The sequence below is a fragment of the Gopherus flavomarginatus genome, chromosome 3 (genome assembly GCF_025201925.1).
Source record: "Gopherus flavomarginatus isolate rGopFla2 chromosome 3, rGopFla2.mat.asm, whole genome shotgun sequence".
Taxonomy (NCBI): Eukaryota; Metazoa; Chordata; order Testudines; family Testudinidae; genus Gopherus; species Gopherus flavomarginatus.
Genome location: NC_066619.1, coordinates 183537553 through 183555140, shown reverse-complemented (window position 1 = coordinate 183555140; position 17588 = coordinate 183537553). Strand labels below are relative to the sequence as shown.

General features: G+C 38.7%; 1 protein-coding gene across 7 annotated transcripts in view; it reads right to left on the bottom strand.

The window, feature by feature from the left end:
- BLTP1 (bridge-like lipid transfer protein family member 1) overlaps window positions 1–17588 on the bottom strand; it is a 233015-nt gene that overhangs the window by 73811 nt on the left and 141616 nt on the right. For 6 of the 7 annotated variants that reach the window (XM_050946192.1, XM_050946197.1, XM_050946193.1 and 3 more), the window contains 9 exons: window positions 14841–14999; window positions 13071–13246; window positions 12251–12426; window positions 10856–11562; window positions 8325–8570; window positions 7866–7959; window positions 6070–6120; window positions 1838–2044; window positions 1444–1682 (listed from right to left, as the gene is read on the bottom strand). In XM_050946192.1, coding sequence (XP_050802149.1) covers window positions 1444–1682; window positions 1838–2044; window positions 6070–6120; window positions 7866–7959; window positions 8325–8570; window positions 10856–11562; window positions 12251–12426; window positions 13071–13246; window positions 14841–14999 — 2055 coding nt within the window. The remainder of the gene's footprint in view (window positions 1–1443; window positions 1683–1837; window positions 2045–6069; window positions 6121–7865; window positions 7960–8324; window positions 8571–10855; window positions 11563–12250; window positions 12427–13070; window positions 13247–14840; window positions 15000–17588) is intronic. The other variant, XM_050946194.1, reaches the window with a different exon arrangement.

The following is a 17588-nucleotide window of genomic DNA, read 5'->3' as shown; positions in this document are numbered from 1 at the left end:
GCTGTGTCCCCATTGATTTATTCCCGACACTGCCTGGAGAGAAACAGTTAAGTTATCGCTTCTTTGGGTTCTGAAAACCATGAATAACACCACTAAAGATTTTTGCAGTTTGTTGGCATGGGTGCTCCAATGACTTATGTGGTCAGTTTGCAATTAGTGTACCAAGCAGTGTTTTTGATGAATCAGCATGAATTCTGTTTGGTTTATTAATATGCTTTTTATTTCACAGAATCACAGCTTTGGCTAGTAGGTCCTGGCAGCAGGGGTTTCAAACATCACCAAGGCAGATACTGGCTGTGATTGGTTCTCCCAAAAAATCACAGAGCCTGGGTGGGTTTGGGACGCCTCCACTCTTCCCTTAAGAATTAGGCATCAACACAATTTTCTCAGGAAAAGGGGTTGGATTTGTGGGCAAACCTGAGCCATCACTATGAGACTAGGGGTTCCTAGGCAGTAGGCTGTTCTATGTTACAAGCCATGAGAGATCTTGGGGTAGAACAAACTATGATAGAGAGTTGTTAAGACCTGGGACAGTGATGCTCAGAATATGTTCAACCTATAGGGAGAAAGCAGGTGAATTGATGTTCCTGGTTTCACTGCTGCTAGGACAGGTTGCTCGAGAAATTATCCTGTTATGGAATTAATGAAGTTGCAGCCACTTGGTCAAAAATTCCAGATCTTTGTATCTGTCCTCATTGGCCTCTGCCTTGTGCAATTATTCATTATAACAAAATCTGCTAGAATTAGCCTCCTATTTTATTTTAATACACTAAATAGTCATATCTACAGGACTGATTTTTACTATATTCTGGTTCCTTATTAATATAAATTCTCTCACACTAATCTGTTCATGAAAATTCATAGCCACAAGGACAAACAAAGGATTAAAAAAGTATTATTACCATAACTGAATAGGAATCCATAATGCCACATTTGATCTCTTCTAGTGAAATTAATGTTAAAATGTGACCATGATCTTTTCAAAGTTTCATGGAGGACTGTTACCTGCACAGGCCCTGGCTTCCAACTGTCCCTGTGTGAGCTCAACCCCCACTCAGTCCCAGGTCCCGTGCCCCTACTTCACCCCTTCCCCCAAACTCCCACTCCTGCCCCCAGGTCCCGTTCCTCCTCCACCCCTTCCCTCAAATCCCCACTCTGCCCTGCCTCTTCCTGCCCCTACTCCGCCTCGTTCCGCCCCCTCCCACGAGCGCACCCCATCCCCGCTCCTCCCTCTGCCTCCTGCACACTGTGGAACAGTTGATCTGCTGCAGGCGGGAGGTGCTGGGAGGGAGGGGGAGGAACTGATAGGCAGAGCCACCGGCAGGTGGGCGGGGGAGGGCTAGGGAGAGGAGCTTGGCTACCAGTGGGTGCTAAGCACCCACTAATATTTTTCCGTGGGTGCTCCAGCCCTGGAGAACCCACAGAGTCAGCGCCTATGGTTACCTGTCATTCCATGACTTCTCATTCTTCCCATCTTATATTCTGCTTTTAGAGATGGCAAGAGTGCTGCTCCAATAGCTATACCATCTATCATAGCACTGAATTTAAGAACTATGGGCTTCTTCTCTAAGCCTTCTGGCAGTTGTGGAAATTCATTGGTTTCAACTGGAGTCTGATTAACACTTGTTGGTGTCTTTTCAGAGGGCAATGGAGTTGCAACATCTTCTTTTGCAGGCTGTGGGCTATTTAGAAGAAGAGATACCAGAAACAACTATTAGATATCCTAATGTATTCATTATACAGTACTGGCCTGATTCTCCCACAGAGCAGCATTAGCCCGTAAGAGGATAGAAAGTAAGACAGGTCCATACAGGATGGCAAATAAGGCAAAACTTACGCTGTTGATGGTTGCCTGATGAGGTCTGAAATCTGTTTGGAAAGCTGGTGAGAACTGCGCACCATCATGCTGTGTAGAGTGGCAGGGTGTTGAGGAATGTTGATGCTGATAGCTCCCACTTTCAACACTGCAGCATTATTTGTTTTCAATCCTCTTTGGGCACTATAAAGAGCTTGTGATTTGGCAATACTGCATTTGACTACAGTTCTAACAAACAACAAAATATGATTATTTGCATCTTTTTCTCAAAATATTTTTTAAAAATATATACATTGATATAGATTTTCAACAACAAATTAGCTGAATTATGAAGTATTAAGATGAACACACTTGTATTAGCAATTTATAAACTATATACATGCCTAGTTTCTATTTATGCACACACAGATGCAGTATATGCTGTATAAGCAACTATGCAGTTTATTATATTTAACAAAATTATACGGCATGCTTAGAAAAATGTCTGTTCAATTATTATAAGAATGAAATATAATATAATTTGGGATTACACACAATAGACTGCATACACACACTAAACACACAATGAACACAACTGTGATTCTATATCACCTATTTCATCCCAATTTTTTCTCAAGAATTTTAAACAATCTTCTATAGCGACAGCTCCTCAGAGAGACTTTATTTTAACAACTACTAGACTACTGGACAGGATTCTGTCTCAATTTGTGGTTAATATGTAGCAAACTATTTGCTTTTTTGGTGTAGGAATATTCAAGTGTAAGTGGCCCTAACTTCACAAATGTAAACGTCAAACTACACTAATTTCAAAGGTGTCATCATACAATACAGCTGTGAAAGAAACACAATTGCACTATGTGTTTGTAATTCTAACAGTGTTTTTCATCTTCAATAACCACGCTGTAAAGAACAACAACTTCATGACTATTTCTCAGCTTTTTGAGTCAGTTATTGGAATTTTACTCAGACAAGATTTCAAGTACTATAGCTTACACCAGCGGTCGGCAACATCTGGGACACGGCTCGCCAGGGTAAGCACCCTGGCAGACCGGGCCAGTTTGTTTACCTGCCGCGTCGGCAGATTTGGCCGATCGCAGCTCCCACTGGCCGTGATTCACTGTCCGAGGCCAATAGGGGCAGCAGGAAGCCTAGGCCAGCACATCCCTCAGCCTGCACCTCTTCCCACAGCTCCCATTAGCCTGGGACAGCAAACTGCGCTCAGTGGGAGCTGCAATCGGCCAAATCTGCCGACGTGGCAGGTAAACAAACTGGCCCGGCCCGCCAGGGTGCTTAGCCTGGCAAGCCATGTCCTAGAGGTTGCCGATCCCTGGCTTACACTATTATGGTTTAATACACGATAGGAATATAATTTAGAAGGGGCACTATATTAGCAACATAGTTTGCCAGTTAGTATAGAATTAAATTTTCAACTTTCAGCTCAGATGATTTGAGCAGCAATTTCCTCTCAGGGGTATAACTAATATTCTTCACAGTATTAACATTATAATAATACAGTTAAGAGGAAAAATAGCATTTAACATTTTGGGCAACCTGACTGCATAGTATTTATGTAATTATCTTCACAGGGTTAATGTTAAAGTAATTAAAAGTTATTTCAAGTGTTATTCTCTAACACTATGCCGAAGGCCTAGCTAGCTCAAAGAACCCAAGAAGTGGGAGTACAACAAAGGCAGTGTTTTTTCTGCTCATAGCAGGAGAGAACTGTGTCACTCTAATTCAATCACAGGCCTTCCAAACATCTGTTCTAACACTATTTTAACAGATTAAGAATAGATATTGCTGGGAGTTGAAAGAAGTTCTTGTTCAAGATCCCATGGCTAGAAGGAAGGCAGAAGCTTTAAGGGAACCAGATTGTCATTGATTAAAATTCAGGGTTAGAGAGAGTTGTTTAGTTTTATTATAAAGGGCTCTCAAAGAAATGTGGAAGACACACTTCCAAGAAGGAAAAGTCCCAATTTGTTCATTAATGTTTTCAGAACAGCATTAGGCAAACATGCTTTCCTTCCAAAGCGGGTATGCGTGTTTTATTCTAGCTTTTAAAAAATTAATAAAATATAAAACACATATGGCCAATACAAAATAATACCACTACGTTTATGTTAGCGTTCCCACACATCTCATTCCAAGCAGAAATTAACAGGGGGCAGCATTGTGTTCCATACCTATGTCTTTTCCTCAACCACTCAACACTCCAGCACCAAAAGGCAACTAGCTGTGAGTCAGCCCAAAATACATTCCTTATATCAATGTTTCAAAAAAATTGACTCAACTAGCTGTTCAATCATCCTCAGTGTAACTCTCAGCATGAAGGAACAATGAAGCAGTTTCCCCAATCTATGCGAAGACACCAACACAATCATCCACTACACAATTTGTTAAAAAGTAAGTGTCACAGTCAGCATTAAAATATTCACTGTTTGATTCTATGATAAAAAAAATTCCCAGTTTAAAAATAACATTTGAATGCACACCCTGTCTTGGTGCTGAAACATGAGCAGTATTTCTAATACAATTTAAAGAAAAGCATTAAGCTAATGTATCAGAAAGTGGAAGGGGGTGGGGAAGCACAGAAACAAATATAGATCCAATGTAATCAAACTAAATGATAGAAACCCACATTTCATTGGTTCCAGACTTGAGGCTCAAAACTCACAAATCTAGACTTCCTTTATATCTAACAACTAGGTTAACTGTGCTTCCTGGGCAAGTACTTAATTTTTCATTTAATTAAAGTATCTTACTATAAGTGTCTGCTCTAAGATGCTGTCAACATGGAAAGCAGGTATTCAGAACACTTAAAACACCATCCAATTCATTCTTAACATGCATTATACATCTAACAAAAAATGTATATAGCACTAGAGCTAGCTCAATATTATTCAAATGTTACTAAACAAACACTGAAGCTATTCACCAAATAATTCATTCAAGTAGTAGCTTTTGTGGTATTGGATCAGTTCTATAGATTGTCATTCTAAAAGGGAACAGCTGGACAGTGATTTGGCAAACAGGAACTCATAGCTCTATGGGAAAACCTGTGGAAGCAGGCTGAAGGGGAGAAAATTGCTGCAAGGTTCCATTCTGCAGTACTTCCTGAACCAGTTACACTGGGCTCAGGAAGAACTGGATGGGAGACAGTGGAAGAGGGAAAAGATGGGAAGGGTTTCCCCACCATCAAACAGGCCACAGTGCCAGTCCCAAACCCCACAGAACTTGGGAGAGATTAGAAAGGAGAAAAGCAGAGGCCAGCTGATATCTACATGGAGGCTCCGTGCCATATCTGTATCCCACAGCATTATCCCCACCCCTCACATCAGACTTCTGCATATGGAGTTGCCCGAGAATCCCCGCAAAGGTACGTGGGGTTGATCAGTGGTAAAAAGGGACTCCCCACCAAGTAGGTGTTTTGGAAAATACAGTTTCTGCCCATATTTACATTTTTGCCCTGATGTCTGCAGAATCAACAAGGGACAGGAACTTACAGGTTTGATCACTATCCTACTTCCGACCCCCAACCTTTTTTCTTGATGTGAAGTTCCAGAGTTGTGGAAGACCTTATTTGGGTCTGAGAACAGGGGAAAGGGAGGAAGACATGAAGACAACATAGTCCATTTCTATATGGGAGGGGGAGACCCACGGGCACAGGGTCCCCTGTACATGTGGAAGTTAGGGAGTGGATTTGAAAGTGCTGTAAGTTTTAAACAGAACAGTATCTTCTAAAGATAACTAATGTGTGTACTTATAGTTTCAAACATTATTTAATTATTAGATGCAAGAATAAAGTAAGTAAAGACAAAGAGCCCATAGTGAAGTCGAAAAGAGTTATGTGACTGCAATCAGTAAGAGCAGGCCCACAGTGGGATAAGAATGGTCTAATTAACCTGTTCTCTTTACCTGGATCAGCACCATTTCATATCATTAAAACATGTAGTAGCAGCGTAAAGAACAGCCAAAGAATTAGGCTTTAATAGTTATTAAAACCAGTTTAGTTCTTCAGCAACTATAGCACAGTGTACACAATTGGGCAAAAGGGTAGACTGTTCAATGAACACCCATAAATTTTCTTAATAGATAATTAGTGGACCACACTAACTAATTTAGAGTCTATTGTTTGTTAAGCTAGAATGTTATGAAGCAACAACTGGCTACACTCAAACACAGTAATAATGCAGCCTTTAACTACACAGCACAATGTTAATTGCAAGTCTATTAAACATAATAATATGACATACAGAAACTCTTGTTTGGCTGTACTTGTTGGAGATGTAGGAAAATCCTCCAGTCTACAGATGAAGATTGAAGAGAAAGCAAGAAAAACAAAAAGCAAATAAAGAATAAACATTCATGCAAAATTAGTTAAATACTCGTAACCCACAATATGACAAATTATCTAAAAATATATTAAAATTTAACAAGTTGACACTACAGTTTTTAGAAACTTTAGTAATTTTTCCCATTTTGTTGCATCCCTATTTTTGTGTGTGTGCAAGATCTGAGACACTGCATAGAACAGAAACATGAATTTCAGCCACCTTCTGAAATATTACATGGCTGACAGTTTACAGCTTTTATCCACACTTGTTAAATATGTATGTACATTTAGCAATTTGGCTATGGACAATATCAATAGTAGGGGGTTTAGTACAGAAAACAATATTGCAATTTTTAGTTAAAATTTATATAGTGTAGAAAATCTGGACATGAATTATTTTAAAAACTGTGACATGAGTGACTTTTCACGAGACAGCCTCCTTAGCCATCTCATCATTATGCATATTTTAAAGGCCAAAGTAGCATACTGAGGGTTACCCAACTAACACTGAGAAACAGCATGAAAGTGATTTACATTATGAAGAATTTTAATTTTATTTGTAGTGCTCTGCAACTCAAAAATAAAGAGATTCAAATGGAAAGGAAGTAAGAAAAATAAGCATGCACTTCTAACCTGAGTTTGTGAACATAGCAAAAGAGCAAACTACATGGATATTTAGCAAGTCATTCTAGGTGTTCATGCTCAAAAGGTGATATTTTAAAAATTTGTCGTCAGTTGTATGGGGTGAAGAACAGACCTTATAGAAGTAAAGCCATTTAAAGGACCATGCAACATGAAAGGTCAAAAAGTTCACCCTTTATGAAGCAAGAAGATCTCAAATGGGAAGAAACAGCATTAAAAGATTAAATACTCTGATTTAGGAACCTCTATGTATCATTCAGGGAAATCACCAAACTTTTAAAAAGTAATTATTATAAACATTATAGAAATAACTACAGATACACGTAATGTCTTTGAGTCACTGTGTGTATACAAATCAGGAGAAAATTGCACAAGAAAGCTATGATTTTATGAAAAAAAATTTGTATTCAATGGATCTATTTCCTACCATTTTTCACAATACAACCATTCATTTATTTAGGCACTGATCCTGCAAACTCTTTTGCACATACCCTTTGCTAATGGGCCTAGACCTACTGAAGTCCACATGAGTATTCATATATGTATAGTTAAGTACATGCCTATGTGTTTAACTGATTGGGGCCATAGTTATAGATGACTGTATGTTCACCATAGCCCAAATACTGCTCATTGTACTCACATGAGTAGTCTCATTAACTTTGATGGAATTATTTATGTAATGCAAGCAGGATTTACTCCAAATAAAATGTTTGCACTGTATATTGTCTGGGCAAGAAAAATGGCTCTCACTATAAATGCTGTCATGAAACAAACAAACAAAAAATGCTTTAGTTAAAAAACCATCTCTGTCTCTCAGGGTGTGTGCGTGTGTGTGTGTAAAAATTAGTTTTAGGAGCCAGACTTGAGACCCATTTTAACAATGAGCTCTACATGGCTGCCCACATTGCTCTATTGACTTAAAGGGGACTGTGCCTGGATTCAGACCTCATTATAAGATCAGGGCCCCGGCCTCCACAGTAAGTCTCATATATTTCTCTGTATGTACAGCTGACACTCCATTTCTATACAAATGTGTTTTTGTTATTTTTAAATTGTTTTTGGCTTCACACTCACTGGATATTTGGTGTAATTCCTTCCAGCAGAACAATGTTAACACCACCTATATGAGCAGTGGCACAAGTCTCAGTCATCTTTTGGTGCAGAACATCTTTAAGAGGAAAGAGAAAATACTTTAGAAATACTGGAATATAGTAAAATATTTCCATACATGTCAATTACTTGCCAAAATACAGTACAAGCTAATGTAAATGTCACAATGTTTGGTAATTCTATTAAATAGTCTCACATTGAAACACTAGCTGGAGAAGAAAAGTTGCAAAAATGTAAGCTACACTTTCATTTTTTTTAAAGGATTTTCATTATATTTCAGTTTATTGAAGTTTTAAAGAAGTTTACATAAAATATTGCTTACGTAACATTTAGGTATTTTTAAACCATAATTACATACATCTATTATTGCCTTGCTGGAAGATGTTCACTAAGTCAAAGAAAAGCAATAAGTTACTACACCACCTTTCATTTTTTCTTTTAGTGTGAAACTTCCATGAATCCTCTTCAGCTCCGATTCCATTGTTAGTCCACCAATATCTGCTTCAAGGTGCGTGCGGTTCACCATGCCTATTCCAAAGACTATTAGAGTCACGTGCTGAGGTTCGGAAGTAACCAGACTGCGTTTCCTCTGTGTCTTGCTCAAGCTGCTATTGTCCTGTTCATTCTCAAACACAACTCTACATGCAGGTTCAGTAGGGCTCCGAACACCTGCACAAATATATACCAATTATTCAGTGAGAACTTGAGTAAATTGTCTATTGTGAAACCCATCTAAATTTGTATGTGAAACTAGGAATCTTTCCTGGACACGGCGGCGATGTTCTGACTAACCATTGGTATGTCACTCCTATCAGTCCAGTAACATTGTCACAACTGAGCAAAAACCAAGACACTATTGATAAAATAATAAATATAACTACAGATGATTTCATTATTGTGCTGCTAACAATTGCTGATCCCCTTGAACTAAAAATATTTGCTGAATGTTACAACCTAGAATGAGGATTTAATAGACACCACCATAACTATGTGGCCACATATCAGCTTTCATAATAAGCAGCAGCCATTGTGACTAGTTATTAGGCACAGCTCCCTCCACTTACAACGTAGCATGAGAGATTTTAGACAGGTTAAAAGAAAGAAAGAAAGAAAAAGAAATTTGCCCCTTTGGAATGTTTCATCTTTAATTAGATTTCCTTAATATTTCTGGTTAGTTTAATGGACAGAAAGTTCCAGTAATTTAGTTTTGGAGGGAAAGTTTCCCTTTAAACATAACATTAAAAGAAATGTAATAACGGAATTGACATGTAGAGAATTACAGCTATTTTCATTTGTCAATTAAATCGATGCCCCTCACTTCCTCCATATCTTGTGGAAGCACTGATATCAATATAACACTTTCCCCTGCTTTTAGGTTTTACATTTTTTTTTTTTTTTTTTTTTTTTACAAAATACTATATAGAAGTCTATGACCTATAACTTGAAGTGCCAAACACATTTCTGATGATATATAATTCAATAATAAATGTTCATCAACAAAAAGTAATTTAGACATAAGGCCAATACTCAATTCTTAATTCACTTTGTTGTGCCCAGCGTTCAAACATACAGCAGTATACATAGGAAGATCACCCAACTTCTAAAGCTTTGGGAAAAATGCTCTCCCCAATGAAGTCAATAGTAGTTTGATATCAATGGAGCAAGTATTTCACCCTCTTCTTAAATTCAGACTTTTACAAAAGTTCTGAAGCTTTTCCTCTTTGAAGTGACTGAGGGCTTGTCTATACAGGGTGTCAGTATGCACCAAATGGGGTGCAAATTCTAGTTTGCACCAATGTGTCACACACTCATTGGCCTGTGTGGATCCTGCTGGTATATACTAAAAGTCCTGTTGTGCATTAACCAAATCCTTTTTCAGACAGTATGTGTGTAACATAAGACTATCCAAAATGGGACTCCACTCCAAGCCCTGAGTAAAAATGACCTCCTTACTCAACTTCTGTTCCTTCTTTGTATTAAGAGTTATACCTACTCACTTTAGTTTAGGGGAAAAAAAGCACTTGCTTACCCATTGATGTTTTAATTTTGCAAGGCTGATGCAAGCTGGAGTCTACCCTGTTCTCACTTGATCGACAGAATTGTTAACTAAGTTGTTACTATGAGACAAATTCTGCCCTAAGTTGCACAGTGCAACCCAAATGAAGACAATAAGTCGGCACAAACATACCAGAGAACAATATTTGAAAACAATAGAGCTGAACAGGTACCTAATGGCAGAATTTGGTATCAAACTTGGAACAGAATGAAACTAGCTTGACTTTCTAATCTCACACGGAGTTTGTAGAGTTAGCAAATCAGAAGTTTACTTGCAATCAGGAAACATTTTGTTTGGAGGTCAATAAGATGCCAACCTGAACTCAATAATTCCATTTTACAGTCATTTTTCTGACCAGAACTACACAAATACTGACAACTTTTAGTAAATCATTTAGGAGAGAATCTTCCCATTTGTAAAATCTATCACAGAGGTGGCCAACCTGAGCCTGAGAAGGAGCCAGAATTTACCAATGTACATTGCCAGAGAGAAACAGTAATATGTCAGCAGCCCCCCTACCCCACTCCCAGCACCTCCTACCCACCGGTAGCCCCACCGATTAGTGCCTCCCCCTCTCCCACCCTCCCCACAACTCCTGATCAGCTGTTTTGCGGCATGTAGAAGGCGGGGGGGGGGGGAGAAGTGACGGCACAGGAGGCTCAGGGCAGAGGGTGGGAAGAGGTGGAATGGTGGCAGGGCCCATGGCAGCGAGCTCCTTGGAAAGTTGGCGCCTGTAGCTTCAGCCACCAAGTAGGTGCCTATACAAGGAGCCGCATACTAACTTCTGAAGAGCTGCATGTAGCTCCGGAGCCACAGGTTGGCCACCCCTGCTCTACCAGAACCCAGTACTACAAGAAACTGTGTAAATTAAATTATTTTCAACCCTAAAACATCTCACCTGTTGGCCCAAAAGTTTCAGACGATTTTTCTAAAATCCCTGTTGGATCAGAGATAAGTGAATAAAAATTCAGCAGTTTATACATATTTTGCCAGCACTCTGCAGATGGCTCACTCTGTTCTGACACTGTAATTGAATCTGAATCATCCATATGAATGGTCATGTGATCAACTACATCTTTTGAACCCTTCCTGGATACTTTAGAAGTTCTTCTTTCTGATCTCCCAAGAGAATTCTTGTTTCGAGATTCTTTTTTATTGTTCTCAATATTGGTTCTTTTGTTCTTTGCATTGTTTACTCTGTTGCCTCCATTGATGCTTCCTCGGGAGCTGCGGCTAAAGTCAGAAGAGCGAAAGTCTCTATGTTTGCGGGTTTTAAAGGTAGGTGTTGGAGAGGCTGAGCCAGCAGTGTATCTGCTAAGTTTGATGTCCGTCTGTGTGGCTTTAATATCGTCTATCATTGTACTGAATTGATGAATAAGCCGAACCAGTGCCATATCTACGTGCTGGCTTATGGACTGGCAGGAAATTGTAAAATTACAGTGAAAAGTATTATAGTAACGCTTGTTCAGGTCATGAAAAGAAAGGGCACTGGTGGAGTTTTGGGGTGTGCACATTGACTTCTCCATTACAACAGCACTAATGCTAAAAGTTTCCAACATCAATGCCGGTTTGAATTCAAGTGGGGGAAGATTGACGGCTCCTTGCCTAACAGAAAAAATATAAAAGTTAAGGATTTTTTAAAAAGAGAAGGCCGGCATTAAATAGCTTTTATATAAAAAGGTTCAATAAATTAGTAATATAACAACATTCAGTTCCTTCAGGAGATCACCTCTGCACTATCATTTATTAATTTTTGCTATACAGTTTACCAATATTATACAATATATTGGCTACAGTAGAAACAATAGAAGCGAGAGTCATTTTGGGTCAATATTTTATTCTATGAAATGTGTATTTTGATATGTAATTTGTCAATTTTATCATCCAGTTTTGTCTAAGACATTTTGCAAACAAAGAAGTAATATATAGTTTTATTCAGTAAATGACAATTACATTACAGGGTTGGAACAGCCTAAACCCTGTCAACATCTCTACTTCCAATCCCCTTAGCCCCAGCTCCTGTCTCCAGCCTTTCCTGTTGTAGATCTCAAACTTGCATAAGCAGCTGGGTCTCTGAAGTTGCACCTATATTTCTAAAATGAAATAAGAAGAAATCAAAATGTTTTGGATGTAGCTTTTCCAAGTGAAAATAAATTAAAACTTAATGAAAGACTGTTTTCCCATTCTGTGAGGATGTGTTTCAGCAAGTCAAACCGAACTTGAACGGTGAAAAAAGCAATTACTGTACTCTTACACACATATATATATGATTTAAAAATATTTAATAATATACCTTCGTGCTCTCTTGCTTTTTCTCTCTTTTGTTGTATCTGAATCAACAATGTCTGCCCTGAGACAGTCCAAAGTCCCTGAGAATGAAAGATACTCTCCGAAATACATTCTATAGCTCAGTGGCACTGCATCTTGAGACTGAATTCCTGTATGGCTCAGAAGAGGTTTGAAAACAACCTATAAAAATGTAAGATCTCTGAATTAGCTCTGTTGCCTAGAGATTTCTTGTATTTCTGTTTCCTTGCTTCAGAAATGAGTTTAATTTTTTGCTGTTATTATTTATCATAAAACTAGGGTATTTGTGATAGGCTCACTATACAAATTGTAAAATAAAAAAGATTTCCTTTTAAACTCAATTTGTATTGCTGTTAAAAAGTACAAATCCAAGATTTAGACAGAGAAGAAATGTAGTGAACCTACTTATCCCAAAAAGCCCAGTAAAACTCCTATGCAGCATGTTTACCTCAGCCACTGGTTGCTTTACATTTAAAGCTGGATGGGGGGGGCTTCATCCAATTGCAGCACCAGCTTTCTGACTGGACAAGGAAATAAGTCTGCGAGGAAGACCTTCCACACAAAGGACCCAGATTCAGTTTATTCAAAATCCCCTAGCTCTTCAGATTTAAAGGGAAATGCACTCTCAGTCCTCACTCATGAAAACATTAGGAGACTCTCACAAAACTTTCTTGGGACTTCTGTCCCCACAATGTTATACTGTTGGATACAATACAAGGTGGAACAATATAATCACCTTACATTTTACTTTGTTTTACCAAACATTTTTTCCTCCCAACAAACTCCAAAACTCATTAAATACCCACCTGCGCATCTGCAAGTTGAACAGCAGGAAATCCCTGGTTACCCTCTTCTACACCCGCAATGTCATCCTGACTGGTGCTATGCTGAGAATGTGTCCCATCCAAAGTGTTCTGGTCACTAGACAGAACTGTATTGAAGTCTGAAGCAGAGGGTATTGTAGGAAGATTGGGTGCAACACCTACAAAATAAATCCCTGTATGAACACTCCATAACACCACAGGAAGTCATAACACTAAGTGACTCTACATTGTCTAGACAAAGAATAAAACTCGTAAAAAGGATAGTTATGTAGAAACAAGCGGAATACTCAGAATCAAGTTGTAGCCTTGTTGATCTCAGGATTTTAAGAGAAACAAGGTGGGTGAGGTAATATATCTTTTATTGGACCAACTTCTGTTGATGGAGAGAGAAGCTTTTGAGCAATCTTCTTCTTCTACTGACCTCAGAAGAGCTTTGTGGGGCTCGAAAGCTTTTCTCTCTCATTTCAGAAGTTAGTCCAATAAAAAGATATTACTTCATCCACTTTGTCTCATTACAGGTCAAGGTTTTTACTAGGCTACTAATATTAGAAAAGAGCTCTTCAAAGAGTGCTTTGAGTTACCATGACATTTAATGTATTTAAGTATCTACAGCTAATGTCAACAAGCTGATCCTTAGAGTATTTGTGGAGAATAATGTACCACACTCTTATTAAATATCAAAATACTGAAAGTTCGTTTGGTAAATCTGTGCAAAAATAAAAATAAATCCCACCCAAATCAAAATATAGGATTTGTTGGCTTAAAATGTAAAGCTTCCATGAATTAGTGAGCCTGAGGGACATGTTTGTGTTGTAACAGAATCGTTTTCCAATTTATTATTACAGAAAACTCAACAAAAAGAATGGTTGCTTACCTTGATATAACTATTGGTTTTTGAGATATATTGTCCACATGAGTTGTATTCGTTGCAAGCACACACTGCATGTACACATAATTGAATTATTTGTAGGCAACAGTGCCCATTGCGGCCACATGTATGCTGAAGCTGTCCTTATATCCCCTTCACTAGACAGCATAAAAGGTGGAAAGGGCCAAACATCCCTCAGTTCTTTTGCCAGCACAGAATCTCATAGGAACAGGACTCCATAGTGGCAGGTAAGGAGGGCAGGTTGTACAATCCATGTAGACAACACATCTTGAAGAATCAAGGGTTTTCAGGTTTATTTTTTAAAAGCTATCTTTCAGCAGTTAGACAACTCTGCCTTCTTTGCTTTAGGACTTATCTTGTTTTCGTTCATGCATATTTTTTTCAGTTTGAGACTCTGAGGGAGTTTTTCAGAAATGAGACTCTGAGGGAACCATGTTGGGATGACGTGCAGCTTGAAAATGCTGAATAAAGAGCCAGTGTGGCTCTTTATTCAGCATACAGAGATTTTCATATTATGTAAAGGCTGTTTTATGACCTCCATCATTGTAATATTTAAGTGCTACAAATACACTAATGCATTTATGCTACCACCACTTCTCTGATATAAAGAAGTATTATTAAACCCATTTTACAGAAGAGGAATAATAAAAAATTAGCACACGGTAATTATGCAGATTTCTGCATTCTGACTGGCCAACAACAGCTACAAGAATCAGAGTATAGAAATCTGCATACAGGAAAGATAGGAAGTAGACTGATCATGCAAATCAAAATACCCTGCACCAGAATGCAAGGAATTGCATAACTCAGGGAAAACTGATAACTATGCAATATTTTTGAAGTCCAGTCATGGTTAACAATACCTGTTGGAAGGCTATTGTGTCCAGATTTGGTGTTGGGAGACTCTTGCACTACACCTCCTCTGTTGCCAACAGCATTTGACATCCAGTTATAGAAACTCACAGATGATGGTTCAGACAACAAAGGATGTTCAGATAACATGTCTGTGGCCATGGTATTTCCTGTATTAATAAATCAGTTTTAAGAAAGTTTTAAAGACCATGACACCAAAATTACGGTGTAAAATTGGTACACAACATAGGTATATTGATAATAGAAAACAGGTGAGGTACCTTTACTGTTAACTTATTCCGATATATAGGAATTTCTCAAGGGATATTTCAGAAAGGTATAAAAAAATAGTCAGACAGCACTCTTGCAAACTATTGGTGCTGGGGAAGTCCACCCCAACCCTAGGGTTCAGAGCCTGAGCTCCGGCCCAAGCTGCAACTTCAAAGCGTTATCTATACAGCTATTTTTAGAGCACTAACACAAGCCTCACTAACCCCAATATGTCAAACTGGGCTTGAAGGCTCACTTCAAAATCCTGTGTACACACACACATGTGCACACACACACACACACACACTAGTAAAAATACATAAAATGAAAGTTTTTAAAAAAAATTGTAATTATTTGGTTGTCATCTTCTCCCCCAACATTCCATACTTCAGAGTAGGGGTGATCAAAAAAGCAACAAGATGACCTTACAAGAGCTTACCACTGTAAAGCACCTAGTACACCAAGGCCTCAGTCCTGTTCAGAGCCTCTAACTGCTACCATAAAAACAACAGGAACGGTAACAAGCAGAGAGTCAGGAAGTACAAAGTTAACCTTCTCAGTACCAGGGCTTTGGAGCTGTGCTCCGGCTGCGCTCCAGTTCCAGGCAAAAACCTGCAGCTCCACTGCTGTGGAGCTGCTCCACGCTCCAGTACCGGGCTCCGCTTCAAAGCCCTGCCCAGTATAGTATTGCTTTAATTCTTTTATTTCTGCTTTTCCACTGAAAAAACAAATTTATAGTATAAATTTTGATACTAATTTTCAAATTATAGGATGTGCAATGAGAATTAATGTTATGTACTTCCAGACTCTTACTTTAAAATTAACAACTTTAATGATGCGTTTTTACATATTTATCTTGCTTTTTGGCTTTGGGCATTTTTTTTAAAGTAGAACTAAAGGAAAGTGTTCACATTTAAAATCGAGATCTTCATTTTGTGAGGTGCTCATGTAGGCAGATTTCTTCAAAATCACCGAGTTACTAAACAACATGTGCGTTCAGCTTCCCTTCAGATCAGCCATTCCTGGAGACAGAGACCCTATGTAGACGCAGCAGCGACAAAGGAGGAGAGAACAAGGGCTAGTCTACACTACCGCAGTCTATCAGTACAGCTGCATCAATGCAGCTGAGCCGCTGTAGCATGTCTGGTAAAGATGCACTATGCCGATGAGAGAGCGCTCTCCCATCAGCATAACTCCACATCAATGAGAGGCTCTCCCACTGACATAGCATGGTGTAGACACCACTTTAAATCCATGTAATTTACGTCGCTTTTCACACCTGTAAGTCAATATGTTGCTTAAGTGGTAACATAGATTAGCCCCAAGTGAGCAAACAAGAAACAGAGCAGCTGCCTGTCGGGGAGGGACATAAGGCAAGAAGGTGAGCAGCAGCCCTAGTGCTAGTCCAAGATACAATGGATGGAAGATGAAGCTAGACAAATTCAGACAGGAAATAGAGCACAAATTTTAACAGTGAGGACAATTAACCATTGGAACAACTTACCAAGGGTTGTGGTGGATTCTCTATCAAGCAATTTTAAAATTAAGATTGGATTTTTTTCCCTAAAAGATTTACCACCTGTTTGAACTGAGGTATATCAGGGAAGGCCTATGGTCCATGTTATGCAAGAGGTCAGACTTGATGGTCATAGTGGTCCCTTCTGTCTTTACAATCTATCTATCATATTGGACACACTTCTCAAGAGGAGTTATATATAAAGTTTCTCAGTTCTGTTGTTTGAATGGTTGTATGTACACACACACACACACACACACCCCACACCATTCTTGGAAAGAGATCAGACATGCAAAACTTCACTTCAAAATTCTATTTTTTCATAACGTTATAAAAATGTAAATATATGTGGGGGGTGGGTGAGGTGGTGTTAAAATATAGCAGTCACCACTAGGAACTGCTGTAATAACCTTACAGCTTCCTTAGAAAGTCAGAAGGAAAAATATCCTAACACCTTTGGGAAAGCATTGCTTCTTTTTTGATGATTAGCCCTTCATAAGGTAAACTGAAAAATTCCAAAGACATAGCGTGTATGTCATGAACAGATAGTAAGAGTTAATAGAACAGAAGTACTTCATATCTCTTTTGCCTGGAAAGGGTTAACAAGATCAGTAAACCTGGCTGCCACCTGACCAGAGGACCAATCAGGGGACAGGATACTTTCAAATCTTGAGGGAGGGAAGTTTTTGTGTGCATGGTTAGATTTTGGTGGTTGTTCACTCTGGGGCCTCAGAGGGACCAGACGTGCAATCAGGTTTCTCTCCAATCTCTCCCATACAGGCTCTTATAACTTCAGAATAGTGAGTACTAGGTAGATAAAGCAATTAGGCTTATGTTTGTTTTCTTTATTTGCAAATGTGTATTTGGCTGAAAGGAGTTCAAATTTGTATTTTGCTGAAAAGGATTTTAATTTGTACTTGTATACTTAGGCCGGGAGGGTATTCCCAGTGTCTATAGCTGAAAGACCCTGTAA